The 23,970-nt window shown below is 53.0% G+C and overlaps 2 protein-coding genes across 4 annotated transcripts in view; one reads left to right on the plus strand and one right to left on the minus strand.

Moving 5' to 3' along the window:
• LOC122905482 (basic proline-rich protein-like) overlaps positions 1-9,898 on the minus strand; it is a 35,494-nt gene extending 25,596 nt beyond the window's left edge. The window contains exons 1-2 of the mRNA XM_044247044.1: positions 9,144-9,898; positions 8,997-9,087 (exon numbers count right to left, since the gene is read on the minus strand). Of these exons, the coding sequence (XP_044102979.1) occupies positions 8,997-9,087; positions 9,144-9,898 (846 nt within the window). The remainder of the gene's footprint in view (positions 1-8,996; positions 9,088-9,143) is intronic.
• Positions 9,143-23,970, plus strand: part of DNAJB6 (DnaJ heat shock protein family (Hsp40) member B6) — a 63,350-nt gene continuing 48,522 nt past the window's right edge. For all 3 annotated transcript variants that reach the window (XM_044246930.1, XM_044246928.1, XM_044246929.1), the window contains exon 1: positions 9,143-9,230. The gene's annotated coding sequence lies outside the window, so the exon portion shown is untranslated. The remainder of the gene's footprint in view (positions 9,231-23,970) is intronic.

Raw genomic sequence — 23,970 nt, forward strand, 5'->3', positions numbered from 1 at the left:
GTCTAGGACTCTCTCCATGTGGTGAAACGCAAGCTCCGTCCCCACGGAGCACTGACTCCTCCCCACCCCAGTCCCCGAGTGCCCACCTTCTCCTCTTTCTCTCCCTCTGGATCTGGCGGCTCCAGGGACCTCACAGACGGAAAACCAGAGCGCTTGCCCTTCTGCGAGCCGCCGGTTGCGGGAGCCGGAGGTCGGCAAGGCCCCTCCGTGCTGTAGCCTGCTGCGGGATTCTCTTCTTCTTCTTTTTTTTTTTTTTTTTAAGATTTGATTTATCTGTTTGTCAGAGGGAGAGAAGGAGAGAGCGAGCGCAGGCAGACAGACTGGCAGCAGAGGCAGAGGGAGAAGCAGGCTCCCCGCCGAGCGAGGAGCTCGACATGGGACTCGATCCCAGGACGCCGGGATCATGACCCAAGCCCAAGGCAGCCGCCCAACCGACTGAGCCACCCAGGCGTCCCGATTCTCTTCATTTTTGAGGCTGAGTCCTAGTCTGTCTAGTCTGTCACATGCGGGACCGCATTCGCTCGTCTGCTGTCTGCCCGCGGACGCTTGGGTTGCCTCCGGCCTCGGCTCCTGTGAATAGTGTGAACACGGGCGTGCCCGGAGCTCCTCGGGCGCCTGCTCTCCCTTCTCTGCGTCTACACCCACAAGTGGAATTGTTGGGTCGTCTGGTCATTCTATTTTTAATTTTCTGAGGAGTGAGAACACTTTTCCACAGCAGCTACTCAGTCCCCTTCCTAGCCACAGGGCACTGGGGTCCAATTACCCCAGTTTTGCCAACACTCCCTTTCTGGCTTTGTTTTTGCTTTTTTGCTTTTAAGATTTTATTTATTTGACAGAGAGAGAGAGAGAGAGAGAGAGAGAGCGCGCGCATGAGCAGCTCCCCGCCGAGCAGAGAGCCCGACGCAAGGCTCCATCCCAGGACCCTACGTCATGACCTGAGCCGAAGGCAGAGGTCTAGCGACTGAGCCCCCCAGGTGCTCCTACAACAGTTTTTTGAACAAAATTTTTTAATTTTAATGAAGTCCAAAATACTGGTTTTATCTTTCATGACAAATGCTTTTAGTGTCCCGCACAATCTCTGCCGATGGAAGTCTCACGGATTTTCTCTTGTATCTTCTAGTAGTTTTATGGTTTTAAATTCCCATTTGGGTCTCCGAGGTACTCGGGGCTCAGGCGCCCCGGGATGCATCCGTGGCCATATTCGAGGCTACCTGCTGAGCATGTCCCTGTGGTCACAGGCCGCGCGCAGGTCAGCTGCTTGGCAAGGTGAGCCAAAGAGTCATTTTATGGATATTTCCGCCACTTAAATTCCTGGAACGCACGGTTCGAGGATGTGACGGCCATGGCACTCGTCAGCCACACAGAGATCAGAGAAAAGCAGTCGGAATTCACAAGAACCTGCAGGGAAGGTCAGCGCTGCGCTCTTCCTTTGTTTCTCCGGGGTGGGTGCCTGCTTTCTTTATCCGTTTTATGGAAATGCCGGGTATACGGGACTGGTTCGTGCCGCCGTTGCTACGCCCCATAGTTCGTGTTACCCTGTGTCTCATGACGAGCAGGTGTCTGAGCGGAGCAGAACGCCCAGGGGGGCCCCTGCGGTCCGGAGCCCCGACAGTCCCAGGCGCTGGCCGCCGCGTCTGACCGCGGAGCCGCGCGCTGGGTTTGCCGGAGCGAGGCCTCTGCGCGTGTCACCTACGGCTTTTCTGTTCATTGGATGGGAAGAGTGTGACAGGCTCCGTGACTTGTCGTGAGCAAGTCAAAAGCTTCACAGCGCCCATCAGCCGAAGCCTGGCTGACCCCTTTCCCAGGGCAGACAGACGCCGCTCACTTTCTTACCTGAATCAGGAAATGCCCACGAGCGTTGCGGGGCGGTGGTCACAGGGGTTTAGACGGCACCCCTTTCCCTGGGCCTGTTGCTTCTACATGTGGATATGTCCTCAGGGCATGGGGTTCACGCAGGAAGCACCGGGGGCCCCGTTCCCAGCTTCCCCCACACCTACTCTGCCTCCTAGGCTCGAGGCTCCCACCATTTTCTGCCCCTGTGTACCCTCCCATGACCCGCGACTCTTTTGAAAAATACTAGAGCTATGGAATAGTGAACGACTCATATTTTTCACCTGGGTGCATCGATTATTAACACTTTGCCCCATTTTCTCTCTTTACGTATTCGTACATGTGCCTCCCATCCGAGGCTTTCAGTGAGTGGGCACACGTGTGTTTTTGTAGGACGTGCATGGTCTGTGCTCTTTAAAGCAGACACTTTACAGAAGTCCCAGCACTTCCCCTCCAACACGTGGCACCCAAAGTCAAGGACGCTACCCTTCATTGCTCCAGAACTGTAACCGGCACATCACCAGCAAGATGCTGGTAAAGAAATGCACAGTAAAGGTACTGGGTTCTCCTTCTTAATCCTTCCAACAAAAAGACACATGGAGAACTGCAGCAGGGCCTAAGTATGAACCCCCTGTGGGCCCCGCCCCGGCCGCCCCACAGACTTTCTGAGCTCGCTGGGGTCACACGGCACATTCTGTTCTGAGCTCGGCACGGTGTGCTGGAGCTCCTGTGGTCACATACAGATCTGACACGTTAATGTTTTATTTTTAAAATGGTTTTGGAAAAGTTTCAGTAGCTGATATATTCACTAGTTTAACCGTCTAGAATACCGCTCGGGAACAAGTCTCGTTTTCATCCTGGGCCCGGCCCTCCCGGTGCCCCCCTCCCCCCCCACCAGCATTTGGGGTTTGACCTCAGAGCCCCCTAAGCCACTGCAGTTGGGTTTCTTTTCGCACAGGAGGCAGCAGGGCACACGCGCCGGCCACACTTGGGCGTTCAGCAGTTGGCAATAGGTCTTGGTGTTACCATAACATGGTTTCTAGGAACGTATGTGTGGGAGGGTCTCAGGGACCCCCGGAGTGTGCGGTCAACTCTGTTTCAGGTGTCTGAGCGAGGATTAAGCTGCTATTTCTTTCTGGTTTTTTTGTTTGTTTGTTTGTTTTAGGATTTTATTTATTTATTTGACAGAGAGAGAGAGAGAGATCACAAGCAGGGTGAGAGGCAGGCAGAGAGAGAAGGGGAAGCAGGTTCCCTGCAGAGCAGAGAGCCCGATGTGGGGCTCGATCCCAGAACTCTGGGATCATGACCTGAACAGAATGCAGAGGCTTAATCCACTGAGCCACCCAGGCGCCCCTTCTTTCTGTTTTTTTTTTTTTTTTTTTTTTAAGATTTTATTTTATTTGAGAGAGAGACAGAGGGAGGAAGAGAGAGAGGACAAGCAGGGGGAACAGCAGGCAGAGAGAAGCAGACTCCGCACTGAGCGGGGAGCCCGAAGCAGGGCTCGATCCCAGGACCCTGAGATCACAACCTGAGCTGAAGGCAGACGCTTCACCACTGAGTCCCCCAGGTGCCTTCAAGCAGCTGTTTCCGACACAAACTGTGGACAACATGTTTTGAAGGCAGGAAATCTAAAACGTTAACCACTTGTATATGTCAGCTTCTTTGTGGGTGATGAAGTCTTGGGTGGCCTTTGAGTTTTTTCTTTTTTTTTTTTTTTAATATTGTATTTATTTGATGGAGAGAGAGACAGCGAGAGAGAGAACACAAGCAGGGGGACCGAGGGAGGGAGAAGCAGGCTTCCCGCAGAGCAGGGAGACCCATGCGGGGCTTGATCCCAGGACCCTGGGCCGAAGGCAGACACTTCACCACCGAGCCTCGCCGGGGCTGGGCCTCTGAGATTTTTGAGTGACATGTGACTCCTTGAGGCTTCTGAGGGGGTGTTTTTGTTAAATATGTATGTGAAATAGTCCATTCTCATAGAATACCTCACGTTTTCATGATTCCTTTTATCTGGGGATCTCCAAGAACTATCCCAACATCCCTGGAGAGGTATGGGAGCGGCCCCTAGGTGTGCTGTACAGACAGGGACACCGAGGCCCGTGGCATGGTTCAAGTCACGGCGTCCGTGATGCTGGCGCTTCACTGCGCATTCAGGGGATGCTGGGTACAAGGTTGAATCCCGGTGTCACACCAGTGTGGCCAGTACTTAAAAGCACCTGGTTTTCTGGCCTCTGGGTTAGTCCTCTGCTCTTTCCCTGTTCCCCTAAAAAACCCAGGTGTCCCAGAGATGGCAGCGTGGGAGCTTCAAGATTGAATGAGTTGCTCGCAAGCTATTTGTGTTTCTTTTCAGAAGATCGGGGAACTCTTCGGTGCTCAACTCTCACACCCCTGCACCGTGTCTTGTGAACCTGCCAACCCCCCCAACCCTGCGTTCCCTCCGATCACCCGGGCCTGCCTCCCATTGCCCGCTCGCTGGCTCCTTCACTGAGTTCCACCTGTCTCTGCCTTTTCTTCTTCCCGCGTTTTGAAGGAACAGATGTAAATCCCTCCTTCCCAAGGTGAGATCCCTTCCTTCACGCTTTGTCCCAAACCTCCTGACCTCCTCCGAGAAGGAACTCCTTTCCCGATTGCTTTTCTCTCCTATTCTGTTGTCCCAGCGGCTTTGATCGGAAAGGTGCTGGAGGGCCTTTGGGGCAATGGCCAGATATTAGCAACTAAACACAACCGAGAAATCCCAGCCTTCATTCTCCAGCTGCTGGCTTTCTTCCTCAGTCGGTTCCAGGACCAGTGCTGCAGCCCCTGCCTAGATCCCAGCAAAGCAGTCCTCTGCCAACCTGGGCGAGGACCAGATTCTGCGGGTACCTCGGTCCTTGGTTCCCCGCTGTCATCAGGGAAGCTCGTGAGCTTCTGCACGGAGACGCGTCTCAGAGAAGCCTCTCGCCCGGAGCCGGGTCGCAGGGGTGCATGAGCACCTTGTTCCGGGGATCCCAAACACACCGGGTTAGCCACGCGTGGCCGTGAAAGAAGAAAGGAAGTTACTTCAGTGAGGCCAGCGCTGGAGGACAGCAGGCTTGGATCTCAAGGACACCGCAAAATGCTGGACCGACTTCTGGGTTTGTTTTTTATTTTATTTTATTTAAAAAAAAAAAAAATTTATTTATTTATTTGACAGAGAACACAAGTAGGCAGAGAGGCAGGCAGAGTGGGGGGGCAGGAAGCAGGCTCTCTGCTGAGCAGAAAGCCCGGTGCAGGGCTCCATCCCAGGACCCTGAGATCATCGCCTGAGCCGAAGGCAGAGCCTTTAACCCACTGAGCCACCCAGGCGCCCCTGACTTCTGGGTTTATATAGGGAAAACGTGGGGTGAAGGGAGGGTGGGTCCGTGAAGGCCAGCACTGAAGGTCAAATGGGTCACTGTCTTGGAGTCAGTCCCGCAGGGGAGGGTGGTCCTTACCCTCCAGGACAGAGTTTCTGCTCCCACCGCGGGATGCTTTGTCTTGGGGTCTTATGCCTGCGCCAAGGGACCACCTGAAAAGAAAAACCCACTGTAAAGTTGGAGGTCAAAATGGAGGCAGCTGAGACCACTTTGACCCCCCCCCCACGAATATAATTTTATAAAGATGACATTATGTGCACCCTCTTAATGTGTCTTGGATGTGTTTGCTGTCGAGAAATAGAGCAGCCTGGGGCGCCTGGGTGGCTGAGTCGGTTAAGCATCTGCCTTCGGCTCAGGTCATGATCCCAGGGTCCTGGGATTGAGCCCCACATCAGGCAGGGTCCCTGCTCAGTGGGGAGCCTGCTTCTCACATTCCTCTGCCTCTGTTTCTGTACTCTCTCGATCATTCTTTCAAACAAATAATCTTAAAAAAGAAAACAAAAATGTCATTATCATCTTTATGGCTGGCCTGGTATTTCCTGATAAGGAGGAGCTGGTGGTCTGCAAATCTTGTACCTTTTTTCTCCTTGTTTCCTGTGTTTATTGCCTTTGGGAAATTGCTACAAATGTTCTTGAATCAAACATAAATTTCACAGTGTGATAAAAATTGCCACTGTCATTCTGGACCTTCAGCAGGTGCTCCTGGACTCCGGGATGCGCTCTGCAGGGTGCGCGTGCAGGGCGCGCGTGCAGGGCGTGCTGATGTCTGCCCATGCCTTCCTGTCATGGGCAAATGTTTCTGGGAAGTTTGTACCTTTCCTCGGTTTCTCAAAGAGGCCGTGACACAGAGGAGCTGTCGTTTGCTGTTACTCCCTGCCAGGCTGAGACGAGTGCATGGAACCAACCCTTCCCACAAGCCTATTATCTCCATTTTACAGATGTGGCAACCAAGTCACAGAAGCTCCCACTTTCCCACCCACTGGAACCCCCAGGTGTGTCTATGCCTGGCCTCCCTTTCCCACCAGATAAGGAGTGAAGTCCTTGCTGTCCACACAAGTAATTATTTCCCGTCCTCGGGGCTGGAAGTCTCTGTACCCGGCAAGCTGACAGGCACAGTCCCTGAAGCCGCCTTCCTTCTCGGCTGGCCCTCCGCCTCCTCATTCTGCCCGAAATGGGCTTCACTCACCCCAGTTTAAATCCTTGCTGCTCTGTTTTGAGTTGATTGTACTCTGGAGTTTCAAGGAGCATCACCATCTGGGCTAAAATTAATTTTGGGATAAATCCTCAATCTTATTTTTTTTTTTTTAAAGATTTTATTTATTTATTTATTTATTTTTTAATTTTTTAATTTTTTTATTTTTTTTTTATTTTTATTTTTTTTATTTATTTATTTGACAGAGAGAAATCACAAGTAGATGGAGAGACAGGCAGAGAGAGAGAGAGGGAAGCAGGCTCCCTGCTGAGCAGAGAGCCCGATATGGGACTCGATCCCAGGACCCTGAGATCATGACCCGAGCCGAAGGCAGCGGCTTAACCCACTGAGCCACCCAGGCGCCCCTCAATCGTATTTTTAAAAAAATATCTATTTGACAGAGATCACAAGTAGGCAGAGAGGCAGGCAGAGAGAGAGAGGGGAGAAAGCAGGCTCCCCACGGAGCAGAGAGCCCGATGTGGGGCTTGATCCCAGGACCCTGGAATCATGATCTGAGCCAAAGGCAGAGGCTTTAACCCACTGAGCCACCCAGGTGCCCCTCAATCTTATTTTGAAAGATCCTTCCTGTTGTTTACTTAAAAAACTTTTTTTTTTTAAATAGTCAATTAAATATTGCCATGTCATTTAATGTCACTTAATGTTTATCCCAGTCCACCCAGCATACCACGTGAATCCCAGTGGGTGGGGGTGGGGGTGTGGGGGATGGGGAGAGCCTTGTTTTGTCCTACTTGGTTTTTTCTTTTCTTTTTCTTTTTTATCCTACTTGGTTTTCTGATAATACAGTCTGCTGCACTGACAGGTGTTTTAATTTTTTTTTTTTTTTTTTTTTGGAGGGAGGTTGAACAAGTTATTTGTGGGTAGCCTGCCACTTACTATTTAAAATTCATGTTTCTGTCCTGTCTGCATTTCAAGATTAGCTCACACTTGCTGTAGGGACTTATTTCAATGTGAAATGTCACATGATAGGACTGTCAACACTGGAAGGGACCTGAAATTCCATCAGCCGGCTGGTATATACCGTTACAAATGACAGTGGCAAACTGTGGATATACCTGAATGAAATTCTAGTCTCTGCTGAGATTATCTTGGGTTTTATCATGAGGTATCCATACCAAAAGCAAATACTGTCTTATTCCTTCCTTTTGACCATTTATATGATCTACTAAAAGAAAGAAGAGGGAACTGACTCAGATAAAGACATGTTTTTTGTTTTCCTTTGCTAATAGGTCACTTACTAAAAACTATGATGTTAATACAATGAACGTTTAAAAAACACAAGAAAAGAATATACACAATATAAAACTATCTTTTGTTTTTAAGTAGTGCCAGGGAGCATGAATTCCTCTTCCAGTTCCTTCTACCTGGATTAAAGTTCAAATTAACATGAGGTAGCTTAGCAGGAAAAAAATCAAATTTAATAGTTTACACATAGGGCATTCACAGAGGCAGGAAATTCCAGAGACAGTCAGACAAAATAAGATATGTATATGTCATCCTGAATTAAGAAAAAGGTAAGGGTCTGGGCCTTTGAAGGGAAGGAATGTAAGAAAAAGAGCAAATGTTCGCTAATTAGATGTTTGTCTTGCCATAGGATGGGTCACTCACATAAAATTTATCTCTGATAGTAACCAATGTTCTTGGGAAGACTCCCATTTTAGATTCTTCCATGTAATTAAGGGAGGGGCAAAAAATTCTGTTGAGCCCACAAGGTCTCCTTTGCCATCAGCTCAAAATAATCTTCATGCCAGAGTGGCCCACCTTGTCTGTCCCCCAGAATAGGACAAACTAGAGGCAGGGCTACTTAAACCTTCCCAGGGCCTAGAGTGAAGCTTATTAATCAGATGTTATAAATAAAAAGCGTTGAAAGTTATCTTCTACTAAAGACTCTCAAGGGCTTAGATCCGTTGGGGGTGGGGTGGGGGGGAAGTTGCCCCTCTACTAATTAAACTGACCTAAGACCAAGTAAGAGGAGGCGAGCAAACAGAAGGCTAACAATGTGTGCACCTCGTGCATACCTAGGGGACATCCCGGAAAACCGAGGAGCCCCCGAAATGGTCTAAGACCCCGCCTTCAACACCGTCCTGGAGCGGAAGGCAGAGGCTGGGGTGGGGAGTCAGCTCCGGAGGGGAGCTGGGGTGGGGGTGGGGGGTCGGTTCCAGGAAGGGAGGAGAAGAGGACAGCAGGCCGGGATGGGGGAGGGATGGGGGAGGGATGGGGGTGGGGGGGTGGGGGGTCAGTGCCGGGACGGGTGCGGGACAGGCACAGCCGGCGGGGGGTCTGCGCTCCCCGGAGCCGCGGTCAGTCTCTCTCCCTGCCCCCGCGGGGGACACGCTCGCACCCGACGACCCCTCTGCACGGACGCGCCCGCGCACAAAGGGGCCGCTGCGGCTCAGGCCGACACTGGGCCTGCAGGTCCTTAAACGTGACCGCCCACGCTAGTCCACGTCAGAGAGGCCTGTCCCGGGCGGCCGCGGCGGGCCGGACACCAGGGGAGCCGAGCAGCACTCGCGGGAGCTCCTCCCCCCCACCCCCCCCTCACCCCCACCCCCACCCCCACCCCCAGTCCGGCCTCCGCGAACCTTCGGGAAGGCGGGCGGGGCGGGGCGCATGCGCGGCGTCAGAGCCGGGCGGAAGTGCTCGTCGCCGCGCCGCCGCCGCGTGACGCACTTCCTGTTTGTTGTCGGAGAAAGGAGAGAAAGGAAAGCGCGAGGAGCCGCCGCCGCCACCGCCGCCAGCGCCGCCGTGCCGGAGCCGAGGGGACCCGGGCCGCCGCCCCGACGCGCCTCCTGCTCGCCGCCGGCTCCCTGTCCTCGGTGAGGGTCGCCCGCGGGCGGGGGTCGGGCGTCGGGCCGGTGTGGGGCCGGGGAGGAGGGTTGGGCCGGGGGTCGGGACGGGCCGGGGGTCGGGACCTGCGGCCTGCTGTGGGGTCGGGGTTTCGGGGCTGCGCCGTCTGGCTGGGGGGGGGGTCAGTGGGGGTCCGGGGCCGCGGGGTGGGGCCGGGGTCCCGGGTCCCGGGGTGGGGCCGGGGTGGGCGTCGGGCAAGGGACGCGGGCGTTGCGGCCGCGGGCGGACGTCGGGGGTCGGGGGGTGGACGGCGGGCCCAGCGGTTGGCGGGTCGGGGGCGGGCATCTGGCGCATGGAGGCCCGGGGCGGGCTGGAGTCCCGGGTCCTGGGAGTCGGGGGCGGCCTTCGCCCTTGGCCGGCCCCGCGCCGGCCGTTGGGCCGGGGCCCGTGCGGGGCCAGTGTGGGGCGCGGGCGAGCGGCGCGGCCCCGGGGACGCGAAGCCGCGTGCCCGGAACTTCGGGGCTTCTCGGAAGTTCGCTGTGGGGCGGAGAGCGCCGCTGTGCGCCGGGCTCGCACCAGCTGCTGCCCAAGTAAGGGAAGGGTAGGCGCGGCCCGAGTCCGGCGCGGGCCGCGTGTGGTCCCCGAAGGTCTCCGAGCGCGTCGTGGCTGTCGCCTGCTCGCGCGAGCCCGGGGGCATGGCCGCGCGGCAAGGTCACCCCGCGAGGGGCCGGCGCTGCGCTCCTCCGCGCCCTGCCCCGGCCGGCGTCCTGGAAGCCGGGGCTCGAGTCGGGGAGGAGGCGGGTCCGACGACGAGCGGGGACGGACGAGAGGCGGGGGAAGCCGTGGCACCGAGCTGCTTGCCGGTCGGTTTTCGGGCTCGTTGTCGGTTCTAGGAATTAGGCGGCTCCGAAGTGTTCGGTGGCCGTGCGGTTCCTTCCCGGCTCCGCCCCGCGTACGGGCTCTCTGCAAACGCAGCCGGGACTTCGCCGGTCCGGGCGCGGGCGCGGTGGGTAGCACAGCCGGAGGGCTTTTGGGGCGCGTTCTCCAGTGAGCCGCCGAACGTTCTAGATCCTGCCCGTCCAGTGCGGGCGCGAGTTGGCCTGGGGGCGGGTTGAGAAGTTGAGTTTTGAGATCGGCCTGAACGGACTCGACCTGTTGCTGTAGGAGACGGTCAGAGCGTCCTTTAGAAAAGATCGTCAGTGTTTTCAACTTGATGTTCTTGGTTGGACATTGGTGGTTTGAGGGGTGCCCCTGGCTGCAGGACAGACGTCTCCGGAGCGCCGGTGCGGAGTTGTGCGGAGTACCGTGCTGCAGGCCGGGCCACGGGCAGGGAGGGACGCTGCTCGCAGCTCCGTGGCGGGGACAGCTTTTCTGTTTTCTGCTTTCGGAGGTGTAAGAATTCAGCGTGGCACCAGTTTCCCTTGTGTGGACGCTGCGTTGGACGGTTGTCAACACGCGGTTGTTAAGGTCCGGTACAGCTCGCGCCGTCAGTAGGTGTTGACCAGCAAACTCAAAAACCAGCTTCGCGGTGGGATGGGGTCTGCATATTTTTTAGTTTTAAAGCTCAGTGAGTTCCTCTGTTAAAGATTTTACGTACTTGAGAGCGCGAGCGTGCGCGCCGGAGAGGAACACACAGGCGGAGGGCGAAGCAGAAGCAGACTCCCTGCTCAGACCTGGCACTCCCCACAGGACCCCAGGTTCATGACCTGAGCACAAGGCAGATGCTTAACCGACTGAGCCCCCCGGTGCCCTCACCCTCAGGGAGTTATTTTAAGTTCAGCTTCTCAGGGTTGCTGTGTAATGCTGACTGGGTCACCTTGGTGGTGTTCCCTGTTCCCTTCTGCTGGGGGGTCCGCCCATTGAAGATCAGCCGCTGTGTTCATGCCTTTTTCTGAGGTCTGTTGGTAAGGATCAAGTGAATGGAATCGGTCTCTCTTGGTAAGGTGATATTTTAACGGAATAGATAAAAACTTTTTTTTTGTTGAAATCCTGGAAACGAATCTGATTTAGAGTAGGGGGTGGTCTGTGTTGGAAATCTGGGTTGCTTTTTCTTTTTTTTTTTTTTTTGCCCAGGACACCACCCAGTGGTGAAATGGGCGTAATTGCAGGTTTATTGGGGAATTAGGATGGGGACAGTGGCAAGAATTAACAAAGGCTGTCCTTTTCTCTTTGATAGGATTTGTGAGAACTTGAAATTCGGGAGGCAGGGAGCCTGCTTCCCCCTCTCTCTGCCTCCCTCTGCCTACTTGTGATCTCTGTCGGTCACATAAATAAAACACATAAAGTCTTCAAAAAAATAAATTCAGGGGGGCACCTGGGTGGCTCAATGGGTTAAGCCTCTGCCTTCTGCTCAGGTCATGATCCCAGTCCTGCATCCGGCTCTCTGCTCAGCAGGGAGCCTGCTTTCTCCTCTCTCTCTGCCTGCCTCTCTACCTACTTGTGATCTCTCTCTCTGTTCAATAAATAAATAAAACCTAAAAAAAAAAAATAAATTCAGGAGGTAGATGAGAAGAACAGCAAGGTTGAAGATAAGCATTGACAGGAACGATGACATAGAAGTGGAAGGGCAAGTGACTGTAATCTCTACCTCCAGCGTGGGGCTTGACCTCAAAGGGCCAAGATAGGCGTCGCATATTGTACCAACTGAGTCAGCCAGGTGCCCTGGAAAGACTATCTAAAACCTAATTAAAGGAAATTAGTTAATGGGTAACTCGGCTTGGAGAACTTTGATGCTTTTATTATATATCTGTAACAGGTTTTTTTCCAAATTTTGTCCTTTAATGGTAGCATGCAGAATCACTGTTCACCCTTTTTGTTTTAATATCCTACCTAAGAAAGAAGTAAGTTTAGAAGATACCCATTATTCTTTGTACTGTTTATTTAAATACTTCACTTTTAAGGTGGGGAAAATTAATTTCTGGAAAAAAAAATACAAAGGTAGGGGCTCCTGGCTGGCTCTGTTAGCGGCGCGCGACTCTGGGTCTCCGGGTGTACGTGCGAGCTCTGGGGTGCACATAGAGAGGACGGAGACTCTTGGAATTAGAAAGGCAGTTAAGTGCCTCAGGGTTGCATTAGATGTCCAAGTGGGGAGGAGTGTATTTTATTTGCACCTCTAATACTTTATTTCAAAAGCTATTCCTTATTTGGGCATAGCTGGGTTTTCTCTGAAACCTTTGATCCTTTCTTAACATTTGTGGGGAGTCCGACCACCCTAAGTAAGAAACACAGCTGCCGGCAGTGGCTCTGAGGCAGTGGAACTGCGTGGGTTGTGAGTTGGTTGTGAGTTGTGGGGTCTCTTTTTTTGTGTATATTTGTTTATAAAAATACTCGAGTTATTTTAGGATTCTTAAGTTCAGTTGCAAGGATCAGTTGTATTTGGAAGGGTGATTTCTTCGGGTGGTATGGGATTTGTACGCTTGAAAATTCTCGTTCTCCTTTTCACCAACACAGGATTCCAGGACCTTCCTGTGTGTTCTCTGGGGTAGGCCTGGAATCCTCACATCTGTGCTCCCTGTGTGCCTAAGGCGTTGCCCCGGACGGACAGTGCTGAGAAAACATTGTTTGGGTTGGATCCTCCTGGTTTGTTTTTGTCCTCATGACCCTTCTGTGATTAATAATGGAATCCTGACTTTCGGAATGTTGGGGGCAGAAATACCCACTTGGAATTCACAAACCAGGACTGGGTACTTGCTGTATTATCTATTTTATTTTAATGAAAGGAAATTAGTTGTGCCTGTAAGTGTCTAATAGTCGATAATTACTGGTTTTGGCAATCATTGGTCTCAGATCTTGAGTTCAGTGGAAGTAGCTTCCTTGTTTGTTTCAGGAATCCTTGAGGCACTTGAGGCATATTGGGTAACAAATATGTAAGTAGATGGTTTGTGGGAAGGAGTGACGGTTCCCTTCTGTGTCTGTCCCCAGGCCCCCCCCCCCATTATGAGAATTTTCAGGTAATGAAATGATACATAGGTAACTTCTCCAGATTTATTTTAGTTTCTTCTTTCTCTCTCTCTCTTTTCCTCCTTATCTTCCTTTTTAAAGATTTAAAGAAAACACAAGCCGGGGAAGAAGCAGAGGGCGAGGGAAATGCAGACTCTGAGCAGGGAGCCGAATGTAGGGCTCCATTCCAGGACCCTGAAGGCAGATGCTTAACTGACTGAGCCACCCAGATGCCCCCCCCGATGTACTGATTTCTTGTTAAATGTACTGGGTGCTTTTATTTCCATTAAGCAAACGGCATTCCACTAAGTTAGCTGATGCCACAGAAGAATTAAACATTTAAAAAAATGGTTTCTTGGGGCACCTGGGTGGCTTAGTTACTGGTGGAGCATGTGAATTATTGTTATCTTTTGTTTTTTAAGATTTTATTTATTTGACAGAGAGAAATCACAAGTAGATGGAGAGGCAGGCAGAGAGAGAGGGAAGCGGGCTCCCTGCTGAGCAGAGAGCCCGATGCGGGACTCGATCCCAGGACCCTGGGATCATGACCTGAGCCGAAGGCAGTGGCTCAACCCACTGAGCCACCCAGGTGCCCCAATTATTGTTATTTTTTTGGACTGTGTGAGTCTTGATCTTGGGTTGGTGTAAGTTCAAACTCCATGTTGGGTGTAGAGATGAGTTAAAAATAAAATCTTAAAAATAAAGTTTTCTTTACAGTTATCCCTTTCTGAGTTAAAAGAAGTAACGAGTATATTGATTTGCTGGGTTTTTAAGCTAAATATTGGGAATGTGTTCAATGGTTATGTGACCTTTCACTGGAATTCTGTTAAGGTGATGTATACGGAGTGGCAGTCTGGGTGGAGAAGAAGAAAAGTCATTGTGCAAGGAGGAGGGTTTTCTCCTCCCGTTCCCGACATTGTCTTCACAGATTGGAAGGAACAAAGGAGGTTTTTGTGTTTGTTTTTTTTTTTTTGCAAGCAGAGCGAGGTTTGTTAGATGTTAGGTAGAGAGGTGTTTGAGAAAGGTCTTGTGGAAAGAGGGTCATTTCTGTGCAGTAACGTTTTACTGGGTGGGTGGCCAGCATTTGGGCTGTAGAGTAACACCTCAGAGCGTGGAGGTGTCTAAGTCCTGTACCGCACTTGAGGACCTCGACTCCGGGATGGTCTGTAGATGTCTAAGGATGATGTACTTGCAGCCGTCCCGCCGGGCCCATGTCTATTCCTAGGCTTCCTTCGCCTTCAGAAACGGTGAAAGCAAGGCTGCGTAGCTGGAGGGGCCAGCTCAGCTGTGCCGAGAACTTGGCTTTAGAGAGCCAACTCGTCCTGCAGCACCTCCCGTAGCTCATCAAGTAACACTGATGTATTTATAGTCAAAGCTGATAGAGAAGTTCCGAGGGTGAGAGCACTCAGAAGCCAAGCTGGGCCTCCTGAATCCCATAAGGTGCTCTCGGTGAAGGGACTGAGGGTCTGGTCCCGTGTGTTCTCTGAGACCAGCCTTCTCACTGTGTCCTCATGTTTGCCGTCCCTGGTAGAGATCATTTCTGTCAACAGCCTGTTTCTGGGGCAGGGTTGGGGGCAGGTATTCAGTGGAGGGGTAGTAAAGTTGTACTAGTTTAGTGGTGCGGATATTTTGTTATAGTTAACTTACATCTTTATTTTGGGGCAGGAGCGTCTGTTCCCTTTGTGGCTGGGGCTTTTCTTTTTCCGCAGACTGCTGGCAGCTGGAGAGGAGTATTTGATTCAAGGGTCTGTATTAGAGATTACCCATGTATTTAGAGAAAAATGAGGTGGTTAGGTTGGTCAGAGGAAGTTTTAAAGTGAATAAGGTGAGCTTTTGAAGGTTTGGGAGCCCCTAGAGTGCCTTTCTGGTACTTTTTCAGTGTTACACAGGAATAGAAATTAGTAAAGGTAGTTTGGGTGGTAAGTCTATGCACTTATTTCTCTTGATTGCAAAGGGGGTGACTCAGATACTTAGAAAAAAAAACCAGAGTTACTTTACCCAGAATTCTACCAACAAAAATTCTCTATTAATAAAATTTATAAATGTAAATCATAATGACTTAATTTGCTTGTAGAGTAATTGTAGGAGATGGTAGCTGACTTTGCTTTGGGAATCCGAGCTTGGTGTTTTGGTATCCAGGTCATGGTACATGGGTTAAAGTAGCAAGCAGCGGTAGGGAAATGATGCTTGAATTACCAGCCTTCACTCTGAGGGAGTATCTTCGGTATTGTGTTTATACCCTAGCTTATTTTTCATAATTGTAACATCTATTTGGAGAAATCGAGAACCTTTAAAAAATTTGTTTTTATTTTTAAAGATTTTATCTATTTATTTGACAGAGAGATCACAAGTAGGCAGAGAGAGAGGGGGAAGCAGGCTCCCTGCTGAGCAGAGAGCCTGATGCGGGGCTCAATCCCAGGACCCTGAGATCATGACCTGAGCCAAAGGCAGAGGCTTGAACCCCCTGAGCCCCCCAAGGTGCTCCGAGAAATGGAGAATCTTAATGGACAGGGTTGATCCCTTAGGGGTTAGACAGAAGAGACCCTTAATCCAAGGGCTGTCGGGGAAGGAGGAGGCATTCACACTGGGTGGGCAGCAGGTGTATTGTAAGGACTAACCGCTTCACTCGAGCAGCCACCTCCTCGCATGAGCCAAAGCTTTAGACCACAGGATTCATCTCTGCGTTGACAGGACTGTCAAGTAGGAGTTCATCTTCATAGGGAGAAGCTAGCCATGGTGTTTTGGGCGCAGTGTAGTGGGTGCAGGCAGCTCCTCGAGAAGATGAGATGAGGGTACAGGACAGCGTCCTGTACGGGGTATCCAGGAGCGTTTTCATATTTCGCTAGTTGGGTTAGAATTCATTCTGATAACTAGACTGGCAGCCTTGGGTTTGTATTCTAGAAGAGTGTGTGTTGGTCACCTGATGTGCTCGTTCACAACACAGGTTCACAGGTTGACCCTGAATTAGGTGAGGTGGCAACCTTTTGCTCGGGCCTAAGAGTCCTCAGTTAGAGAAGCTTTACTCCTTCCCCTAGTGCACTGGGTGACTCTCCGCGGCCAACTGTCTTTGTGGGTTTCTCTTTGCCCGGGCTCCACACACTGGAGGCCCTGTGTTGCTGGTTCAAGGCCTGCCCTGCGCTTCCCCGGACCCCTGCGGTCTGAGTTGCACCGGGTCTTCCGTGGGTAGGAGCACTCTGGATCCATTGGCCGCTTGTGCGCAGTCCTAGCAGTGGGCGGTGCCAGCTGACGAATAGGTAAAGCTCGGCTTCTAGTGCCCTTTGCATGATTTGGTTAAAAAAAATGTCACGAAGGCCAGCACTTAGGTGGGAAACGGACAAGGGATGTAGACCCAGTAGTTCGTGGAAGTGCATCAGGTCGCTCCTGCCCATGGAAGGAGGCTTCTCTTGGTGGGTGCAGAATCGGGCAGGCTTCCCCTAACCAGCGGGGACGTTCAGACAGGCCAGTGCTGCTTCGGAGGCTGGGAGGACGCAGGCTGCCGATCCCGGCTGGATGTACAGTGGTGCCCCCTCGGTGGAAGGCAGACGGGCAGCATCTTCCACGTTTTTCTGTTGCAAAAAGTCCTGCAGGCACCTTGTGAGATCGTATGCGACACTGTGGGGGCGGAGGGAGGCCCATGTGAGGAGGGCCTGGGTCTGATTTGGGCTCCCGGGGCACCAGCACTGTGGTGTGCCCTGCTGCACCCTGGACAGGGACCAGTTCAGGACCTCAGATTTCAGTCCTGCCCTTCTGGTGTCTGTGCCAGTGCTTGCCACAGGGCGGACTCCTGTGTGGGCTGTGTCTGGGTGGTCCCTTGTCCCTGTGCCTGCCGCCCTAGGGGACCGTCTTCTGGGAACCAGGGAAACTGCCCTGCCCGCATCTGAGCCGCCCAGCGCTTGCCAGCATGGGCTGAGTGTGCCATCCTACCTGCTGCCTGCTGCGGACGGTGGACTCTGCTCTGTGACCTCTGTTTCGCATGGGTTTGTTCTCGTGTTCATGTGTTTTCTGATTTTGGTGATTGAATCCTGAAATACTTTTACTTTTTTGAGGTAAAATTATTAACATATTATTAACACAGCATATTAACGCTGTGTGTTTGCGGTGTGCATGTTGGTTTTATCCATTTGTCTGTCACAGTGCGACAGCTGTGCCGCTGACCCTTCATCAGGTCACATTGTCATCTTCGTGCGTTTTCATGCTTCCCGGGTATTTTTTTTTTTTAAGATTTTATTTATTTGACAGAGATCACAAGTAGGCAGAGAGGCAGGCAGAGAGAGAGGAGGAAGCAGGCTCCCTTCTGAGCAGAGAGCCCGATGCGGGGCTCGATCCCAGGACCCTGAGATCATGAGCCGAAGGCAGAGGCTTTAACCCACTGATCCACCCAGGCGCCCCATTTCCATGTATTTTTTACTTGCCGAATTAAACTTTGGCTGCTAGTATGAAAAGTTTAATTAGATGCTAATCTAAATGACTTTCACTGCCTGGGTTTAGCCTTGTAGGCAGCAGGTGCACTCAGGTCACCTGCAGTGTTGTGGGGTTGATTGGGGAACATAGTTTAGTGCGTTTCTGATGCTGGCAGGAGAATTGACCTTCGGGCAGGTAGGTAGTGAGGCCTCCAGAGAGTCTGAAAAAGGGTCTTGTCAGTTGCATTAACATCTGACAAATTGTTTTTTTTTTTTTTTTTTAAGATTTATTTATTTATTTATTTGACAGACAGAGATCACAAGCAGGCAGAGAGGCAGGCAGAGAGAGAGAAGCAGGCTCCCTGCTGAGCAGAGAGCCCGATGCGGGACTCGATCCCAGGACCCTGGGATCATGACCTGAGCCGAAGGCAGCGGCTTAACCCACTGAGCCACCCAGGCGCCCACATCTGACAAATTGTTAATGTTAGTGATTTTTTATTACTTTCTTAGTGATTTTTTTGCTGCTTTTGTCTTCCACATGTTTTCTGCTTTTTGTAGTTTTTTTTTTTTTTTGAAGGATTTTATTTTTATTTATTTCTCAGAGAGGGAGAGCGCGCTCGAGAGCAGGCAGAAGGGCAGGCAGAGGCAGAGGGGGAAGCAGGCTCCCCACGGAGGAAGGAGCCCAATGTGGGACTCGATCCCAGGACACTGGGATCATGACCCGAGCGAAGGCAGCCGCTTAACTGGCTGTGAGCCACACAGGCATCCCTGCTTTTTGTAGTTTAATTGAACTTTTTATGTGATTCCATTTTCTTTCCTTTTTACCTTTTTTACCGGTTGCCCTCCAGTCCACAGGGAGCAGTCAGGTGACACATGCCGCATGGGAGTGCAGGTGCCTGAGGACAGCCCCTCCTCATTCCTCCTCCTGCCCAGTGCAGTCCTGTTCATGTCCCCTTCGCCTAAACTCAGGTCTGCACAGAAGGACATTGTTGCTGGTGATTTGAACTGTTCTCTTTTGGATGACTTAAGAATAAGGGAGAGTTTATTTTCTATCCATTTAACCTTTCTCTGATGCTCCTTATGGTGATCTAGTTTTTGTCCTATTCTTCTTGTCTTTGAAGGACTTTTAGTATTTCTTGCAAGGCAGATCTACTGGCAACAAATTCCCTCAATTCTTAATTGGTCAGAGAAAGTCTTTAATTCACTTTTGAAGGATAATTTTGAAGGCTGCAGGTTAGAAGTTGGTTGGTACCCTCCCCTTCCCTGTAAAAATATTTCATTCCTTTCTTTCTTGCATGGTTGCGATTCTTACTTAAGTTTCCTTAGAGGTAAGGTGTTTTCTCAAAACCCCTGGCTCCTTTTTTTTTTTTTTTTTTTAAAAAGATTTTACCTATCTATTGGACAGAGATCACAAGCAGGCTGAGAGAGGCAGGCAGAGAAGTGGGGAGGGGGGTGGAAAGCAGTCTTCCCGCCGAGCAGAGAGCCTGATGCAGGGCTCAGTCCCAGGACCCTGATACCGTGACCCGAGTCTAAGGCAGAGGCTTAACCCACCGAGCTGCCCAGGCGCCCCGAAGATTTTCTTTGTTTCATGCCTGACATAAATTTGGGGGCGATTCTGTTATTTATGGCTTCAGAGCTGACTGATGCTTCTGAGCACTCTTTCTACTCCTTCCTCCTGCCCCGTCCCTGCCTCCTGTCCTGCAGCTTGTCGGCAGTCTGCTTTTCCCCTTGTCCCGTTGGGAGCTTTCATGGTTCTTCGGGATTCCTCGGCCATGCCCAGTTTATGAATCAGCTCATCAAAGGCATTCTGCGTTTCTGCTGGGGCTTTTGGTCCCAGGCATTTCTTTCTGACTCCTAGAATTTTCACCTCCGCTTCCATTACTCACGGTGTCTGCGTTTTGCAAGCTCTTGGCATATTAATTCTACTTTTACCAAGTTCTTGGTTTGGTGAGTCCAGCATTCTGCCGTTTCTGCCTTGTCCCGATGCTTGCCGAGGCTTGTCAGGCTCTGTCTTGCCTTCTAGTGTGCCTTGTAATGGTTTTTTTTTCAAGGTGGACGTGATGGACCAACCAGAAGCAGCTGCTGCCCACAGGCCTTCAGTGATGTGGAGGCCAGGTTGGGAGAGGGGAAGGTTTCCACCCTGTGGTCCCCTTCACCGGTGTGTTCCAGTTCTCCTCCCTCCGGTGGGCTGGTTGGGGCTGGAGGAGACTGGGGTTGGTTTTTCCCTGCCCCCAGGAAAACCGTTTCCCCTGAGTGCAGACCTTGAGAAGAACCGAATGCTTTGGTATTTTTCTTATTTATTTAAAGATTTATTTGTTTATTTGAGAGAGCACACGAGAGTGCCTGCGCGGGCACGCACACACGGGGCACCTGGGGGCTCAGTGGGTTAAGTGTCAGCCTTCAGCTCAGACCATGATCCCAGGGTCCTGGAGTCTAGTCCCCTGTTAGGGTTCACACTCTGCGGGGGTGTGAAGTCCCCCTGCTTGCACGTACTGTCAGGTAAGTAAAAGCTTAAAAGAGAGCACAGAGGGCGAGAGATGGTACTCACTTGTGTTTAGGGACCATGACTTACGTGACATGCTTCCTGAAAGTTCCGACGTGGTGGGTTACTGAGTTTATTGGAGGAGGTGTAGTTATTTTGGTTAACGGGGATTCGGTTAGTGGGTTTATCAGAGAGATGGAGTTAATTTTTTTCCCTTGGCCAAGCACATTTTGTTAGAAATTTCATGGATTAATAAACTGGTTGCCCTAAGAAGCATTTGTTTGTGTCTTTTTTTTTTTTTTTAAGTGTTTATTCATTTAAGTAGTTTCTGTCCAACAAGGGGCTCGAACTCAGAACCCCGAGGTCAAGTGTCACATGCTCTTTTGACTGAGCCAGACAGATGCCCCAACAGCATTTGTTCTTAACTGAAAGAAGAGAAAGTGTTGGTTTTCTGTTGCTTCCTTAAAATACAGTTTTAGGTCCTGTTAGTGGGAAGTGAGAGAAGTTGTAGAATATCTGCTAGAAAAGATGTAGTGGGAGAGCCCTCGTCCCACTCCTCACCTGAATTTCCTTTAACCTTGAACTGATGGCTCTTGGGGTGTTTTAGACTCTCCCCATGCCTTGCAGGCTCTGTTCTCTGCTTTCCAGAGAGGAGGTCAGTAGCCTTTTGTGGCTGTGGGGCCAGGGGACTGAGCTTTTCCATTCTCCCTCACTGTAATGACTTCAGGGTTCATGGCCGCCTGTTGGGACCCGTTCACGCAGTGAGGCAGTGTGGGTTCACGTGTGTGCCAGGCGTGGTTTCCACCTGCCCGAGGCCTGTGGGCATCTGTGCTTTTAGTTTACGTGGTTTATGTGGTCGGCTCTCTGACATAATGCCTGCTTCCTTTTTGGCACTTGGATGCAGGGAGAGAAGCCCTGGTCTCCTGGCAGTGTCTGCGCAGAGTGGGAGGTGCCCTGGGGACACCTGAGAAGAGACAGCACGTGGGGGGATGTCTCAGCTTCCCTGAGTGCTCCGATTTTTCTGGTATTGGCTGCCCCCTGTAACGGCAGTTGGCCCTGGGAGACTGGATGGGGAATGTAGGACTCGGGCTTGTGTGTTGCTCCTGGGAAATCCTAGGTGATGGCAGCCCTCTCAGATTCCCTCGCAGGCATCGCTGAGGAGGGAGGACGGGTGGCTGATCCTAGGAGCTAAGTAAAGTCCATTTTAAATGTTTTGGCCCCACATGTGGTGTGTTTTTCTTGAGAATAAAGGGATGTATTTGATGCTTTAGGAAAATTGGATTAAAGATTCTAATTAGTTTATCTGTGGCTAAGGAAAGAGTCTGTATAAAATGGGCATTTTATCTGCACATCTGGTTGAGCAGCAGTTTACTGAAAGTTGTTCTGGAATTGGGTAGTATTTCTTTATTGTTTTTTCTTTTTTTTAAATTTTTATCTATTTGACAGAGATCACAAGTAGGCAGAGAGGCAGGCAGAGAGAGAGGAGGAAGCAGGCTCCCCACTGAGCAGAGAGCCCGACCTGGGGCTTGATCTGAGGACCCTGAGATCATGACCTGAGCCAGAGGCAGAGGCTTTAACCCACTGAGCCACCCAGGTGCCCCGAATTGGGTAGTATTTCTTTTCTTTTCTTCTTTTTTTTTAGATTTCATTTATTTATTTGACAGACCGATAGAACACAAGTAGGCAGGGAGGCAGGGAGAGGGTGAGGGAGAAACAGGATTTCCTCTGAGCAGGGAGCCTGATGCGGGCCTGCATCCCAGGACTCCGAGATCTCGACCTGAGCCGAGGGCAGATGCTTCAGGACTGAGCCACCGAGGTCCCCAGTTTCTACTGAAGGCAGGATTAAAATAAACTTTTTCATCCGCATGATGCCATGTTTGTACTAGTGGTTTAACGTTCAGTTTAGTCACGATTCAGGCCTTGTTGTTGGCCTGTTCAAGAGAAGGTGCGTCCCTGTCTCCTAGCGGCCGTTCGAGTTCAGATCTAGTCGCAGCCACGGCCTCCGGGTCCGAGTCCCCGCGGAGCCGTCCCGGGAGCTGTCCCGCGGGTGCGCCGCCGCGCCGCGCCGCCGAGGGACCTTCCCGCGCCTCCAGCACCGCCTTTCTCGTTTGACGGATGCCGAAAGCGGGCGTCTGGGGCACCGGCGGTGCAGCGCCTGCCTTCCCCGAGGTCGTGGTCCCAGAGTCCTGGGGTCCCGCCCCGCATCGGGCTCGCTGCTGGCCGGTGGCTGCTTCTCCCTCTCGCCTGCCCCTTCCGCGGTCGCTCTCACAGGTGGTTGTCCTTCGGTACAGCCCTGGTCCGTCGTCGCGTAAACCCGTCGGCTTGCGGCGGGACAGTTCTAGGATTGCCCTTGGGTTGTGGGTCCCGGGGCCTCCCAGACAAGTTCGGTGCCCAAGTCTTGCCCTGCCAGTAGGTTCTCTTGCTCTCCCTCTCTTTGCTTTGAAGAATTCATGGGGCACGAGCGGGCACGAGCGGGGAGCCATGGAGGGAGAAGAGGCTCCCCGCTGAGCAGGGAGCCCTACGCGGGGCGGGACCCCGGGACGCTAGGGCCATGAGCCCAGCCGGAGCGGACGCGTGGCTGACGGAGCCCCCAGGCGCCCCGCTCCTTGCTTCTCGCGGGCTGCGTGCGCTGGCGGTGCGGTCCGTGCGCGCCTGCCTCCCGTCGGCGCTGACCTGCGGGTGCGGGTGCAGGTGCGCGCGGGGCTGCCCGCTTCCCGTGCTGCAGCAGGTGGCGGTGCTTCCGCGCCTGCCTCGGCCGTGCGCCCCCCACGCTCTTGGGATACTCGTTCGCGGCCCGTGACTGTCTGCTGGGTCCGGAGCCCGTTCCCGAGGCCGGCGTGCGGCGCACATGGTGGTGCTTCTGCGCGCGAGTTCGCTCGGGTCGCGCCGCGGCGGCCGCAGCCGCTGACAGCACAGTGGGGGTCGCGGCGCTCTGGCTGGCTCGGCCGGGCTGCAGGGCGCGTGCGTCGGGGGCGGCGAGGGAGGCGGGCGGCGCCCCTGGAGCCGGGCGGCGCGGAGCTCGGCGTCCGTCCATGACTCAAGGCGGGAGCGTGTCCCAGCGGCGGTCCGGAGAGCCATCGTCTGGGTCGCGTCCCGGGTCCTGCGGAGGCGCGGCCGCGGGGCTGCTCCAGGCGGGGACCCCGCGGTGCTCTTGGGACGCGCCGCCTGGGAACGGACGCCGCGACGGCCGCGTGAAGAGCTGATGCGGGCGAAGCCCCGGGACGCCGGAGGACGCCCGTGCGCGAGAGACACCGGCAGGGCCGTGCGGCTGACCCCGGGCCGAGTGAGGACCCGCCCGTGGCCGCCCCGCCCCGCCCCGCCCCCCACGGCCGCCCCCTGGAGCCCGGTCGCGAGGAGGAAGGGTGGGCGGAGGGGTGGTTCCTGCAGCGGGACCCTTGGCGAGGCGGAGCCGAGACGGTTACCGGGAAGGTCCTTTTACTCCACGGGCACCTGCTGCCGCCGGGCCGGTCCGTGCGCCGAGCAGCGCCCGGTTCTTCTCAGAGCGGCCGTTGCTTCCGGCCTCGTCTCCGCGCGTCCGCCCCGGCTCTGCGGGGTCGTCGGGCTCGGGGTCGTCGGGGCCGGTGCTGCGCTGCGTGTCGGACGACCGCACTTTCTCTTTCGGCTTTTTTTTTTTTTTTTGAACTTCAGACTGATTGGATTTCCGTCCCCAGCACAGTGCGGGCCTCTGCGGCCCTCCTCGCTCCGCTTCCCGCATCGTCCGTGTGGCCGCCGCGGGTCCCGCAGACCGGGGGTCAGCCGCGCCGTGGCGTTGCGGAGCGCGGGTGGCGCTCAGTTGCTGTTTGTTCTTGGTCACCCGGAGACGTTCTGGTTCTGCTCTGGTGGATTTTGGGTCAGGCCTGTAATTCTCCCCGGCGTTAGGGGGCATGTCCTGAGCCCATCTCATCTGTTCCCTGCCCAGTGCTGACCTTGGTCTCACGCCATGGGATC

Source organism: Neovison vison, chromosome 4 (genome assembly GCF_020171115.1).
Source record: "Neovison vison isolate M4711 chromosome 4, ASM_NN_V1, whole genome shotgun sequence".
NCBI lineage: Eukaryota > Metazoa > Chordata > Mammalia > Carnivora > Mustelidae > Neogale > Neogale vison.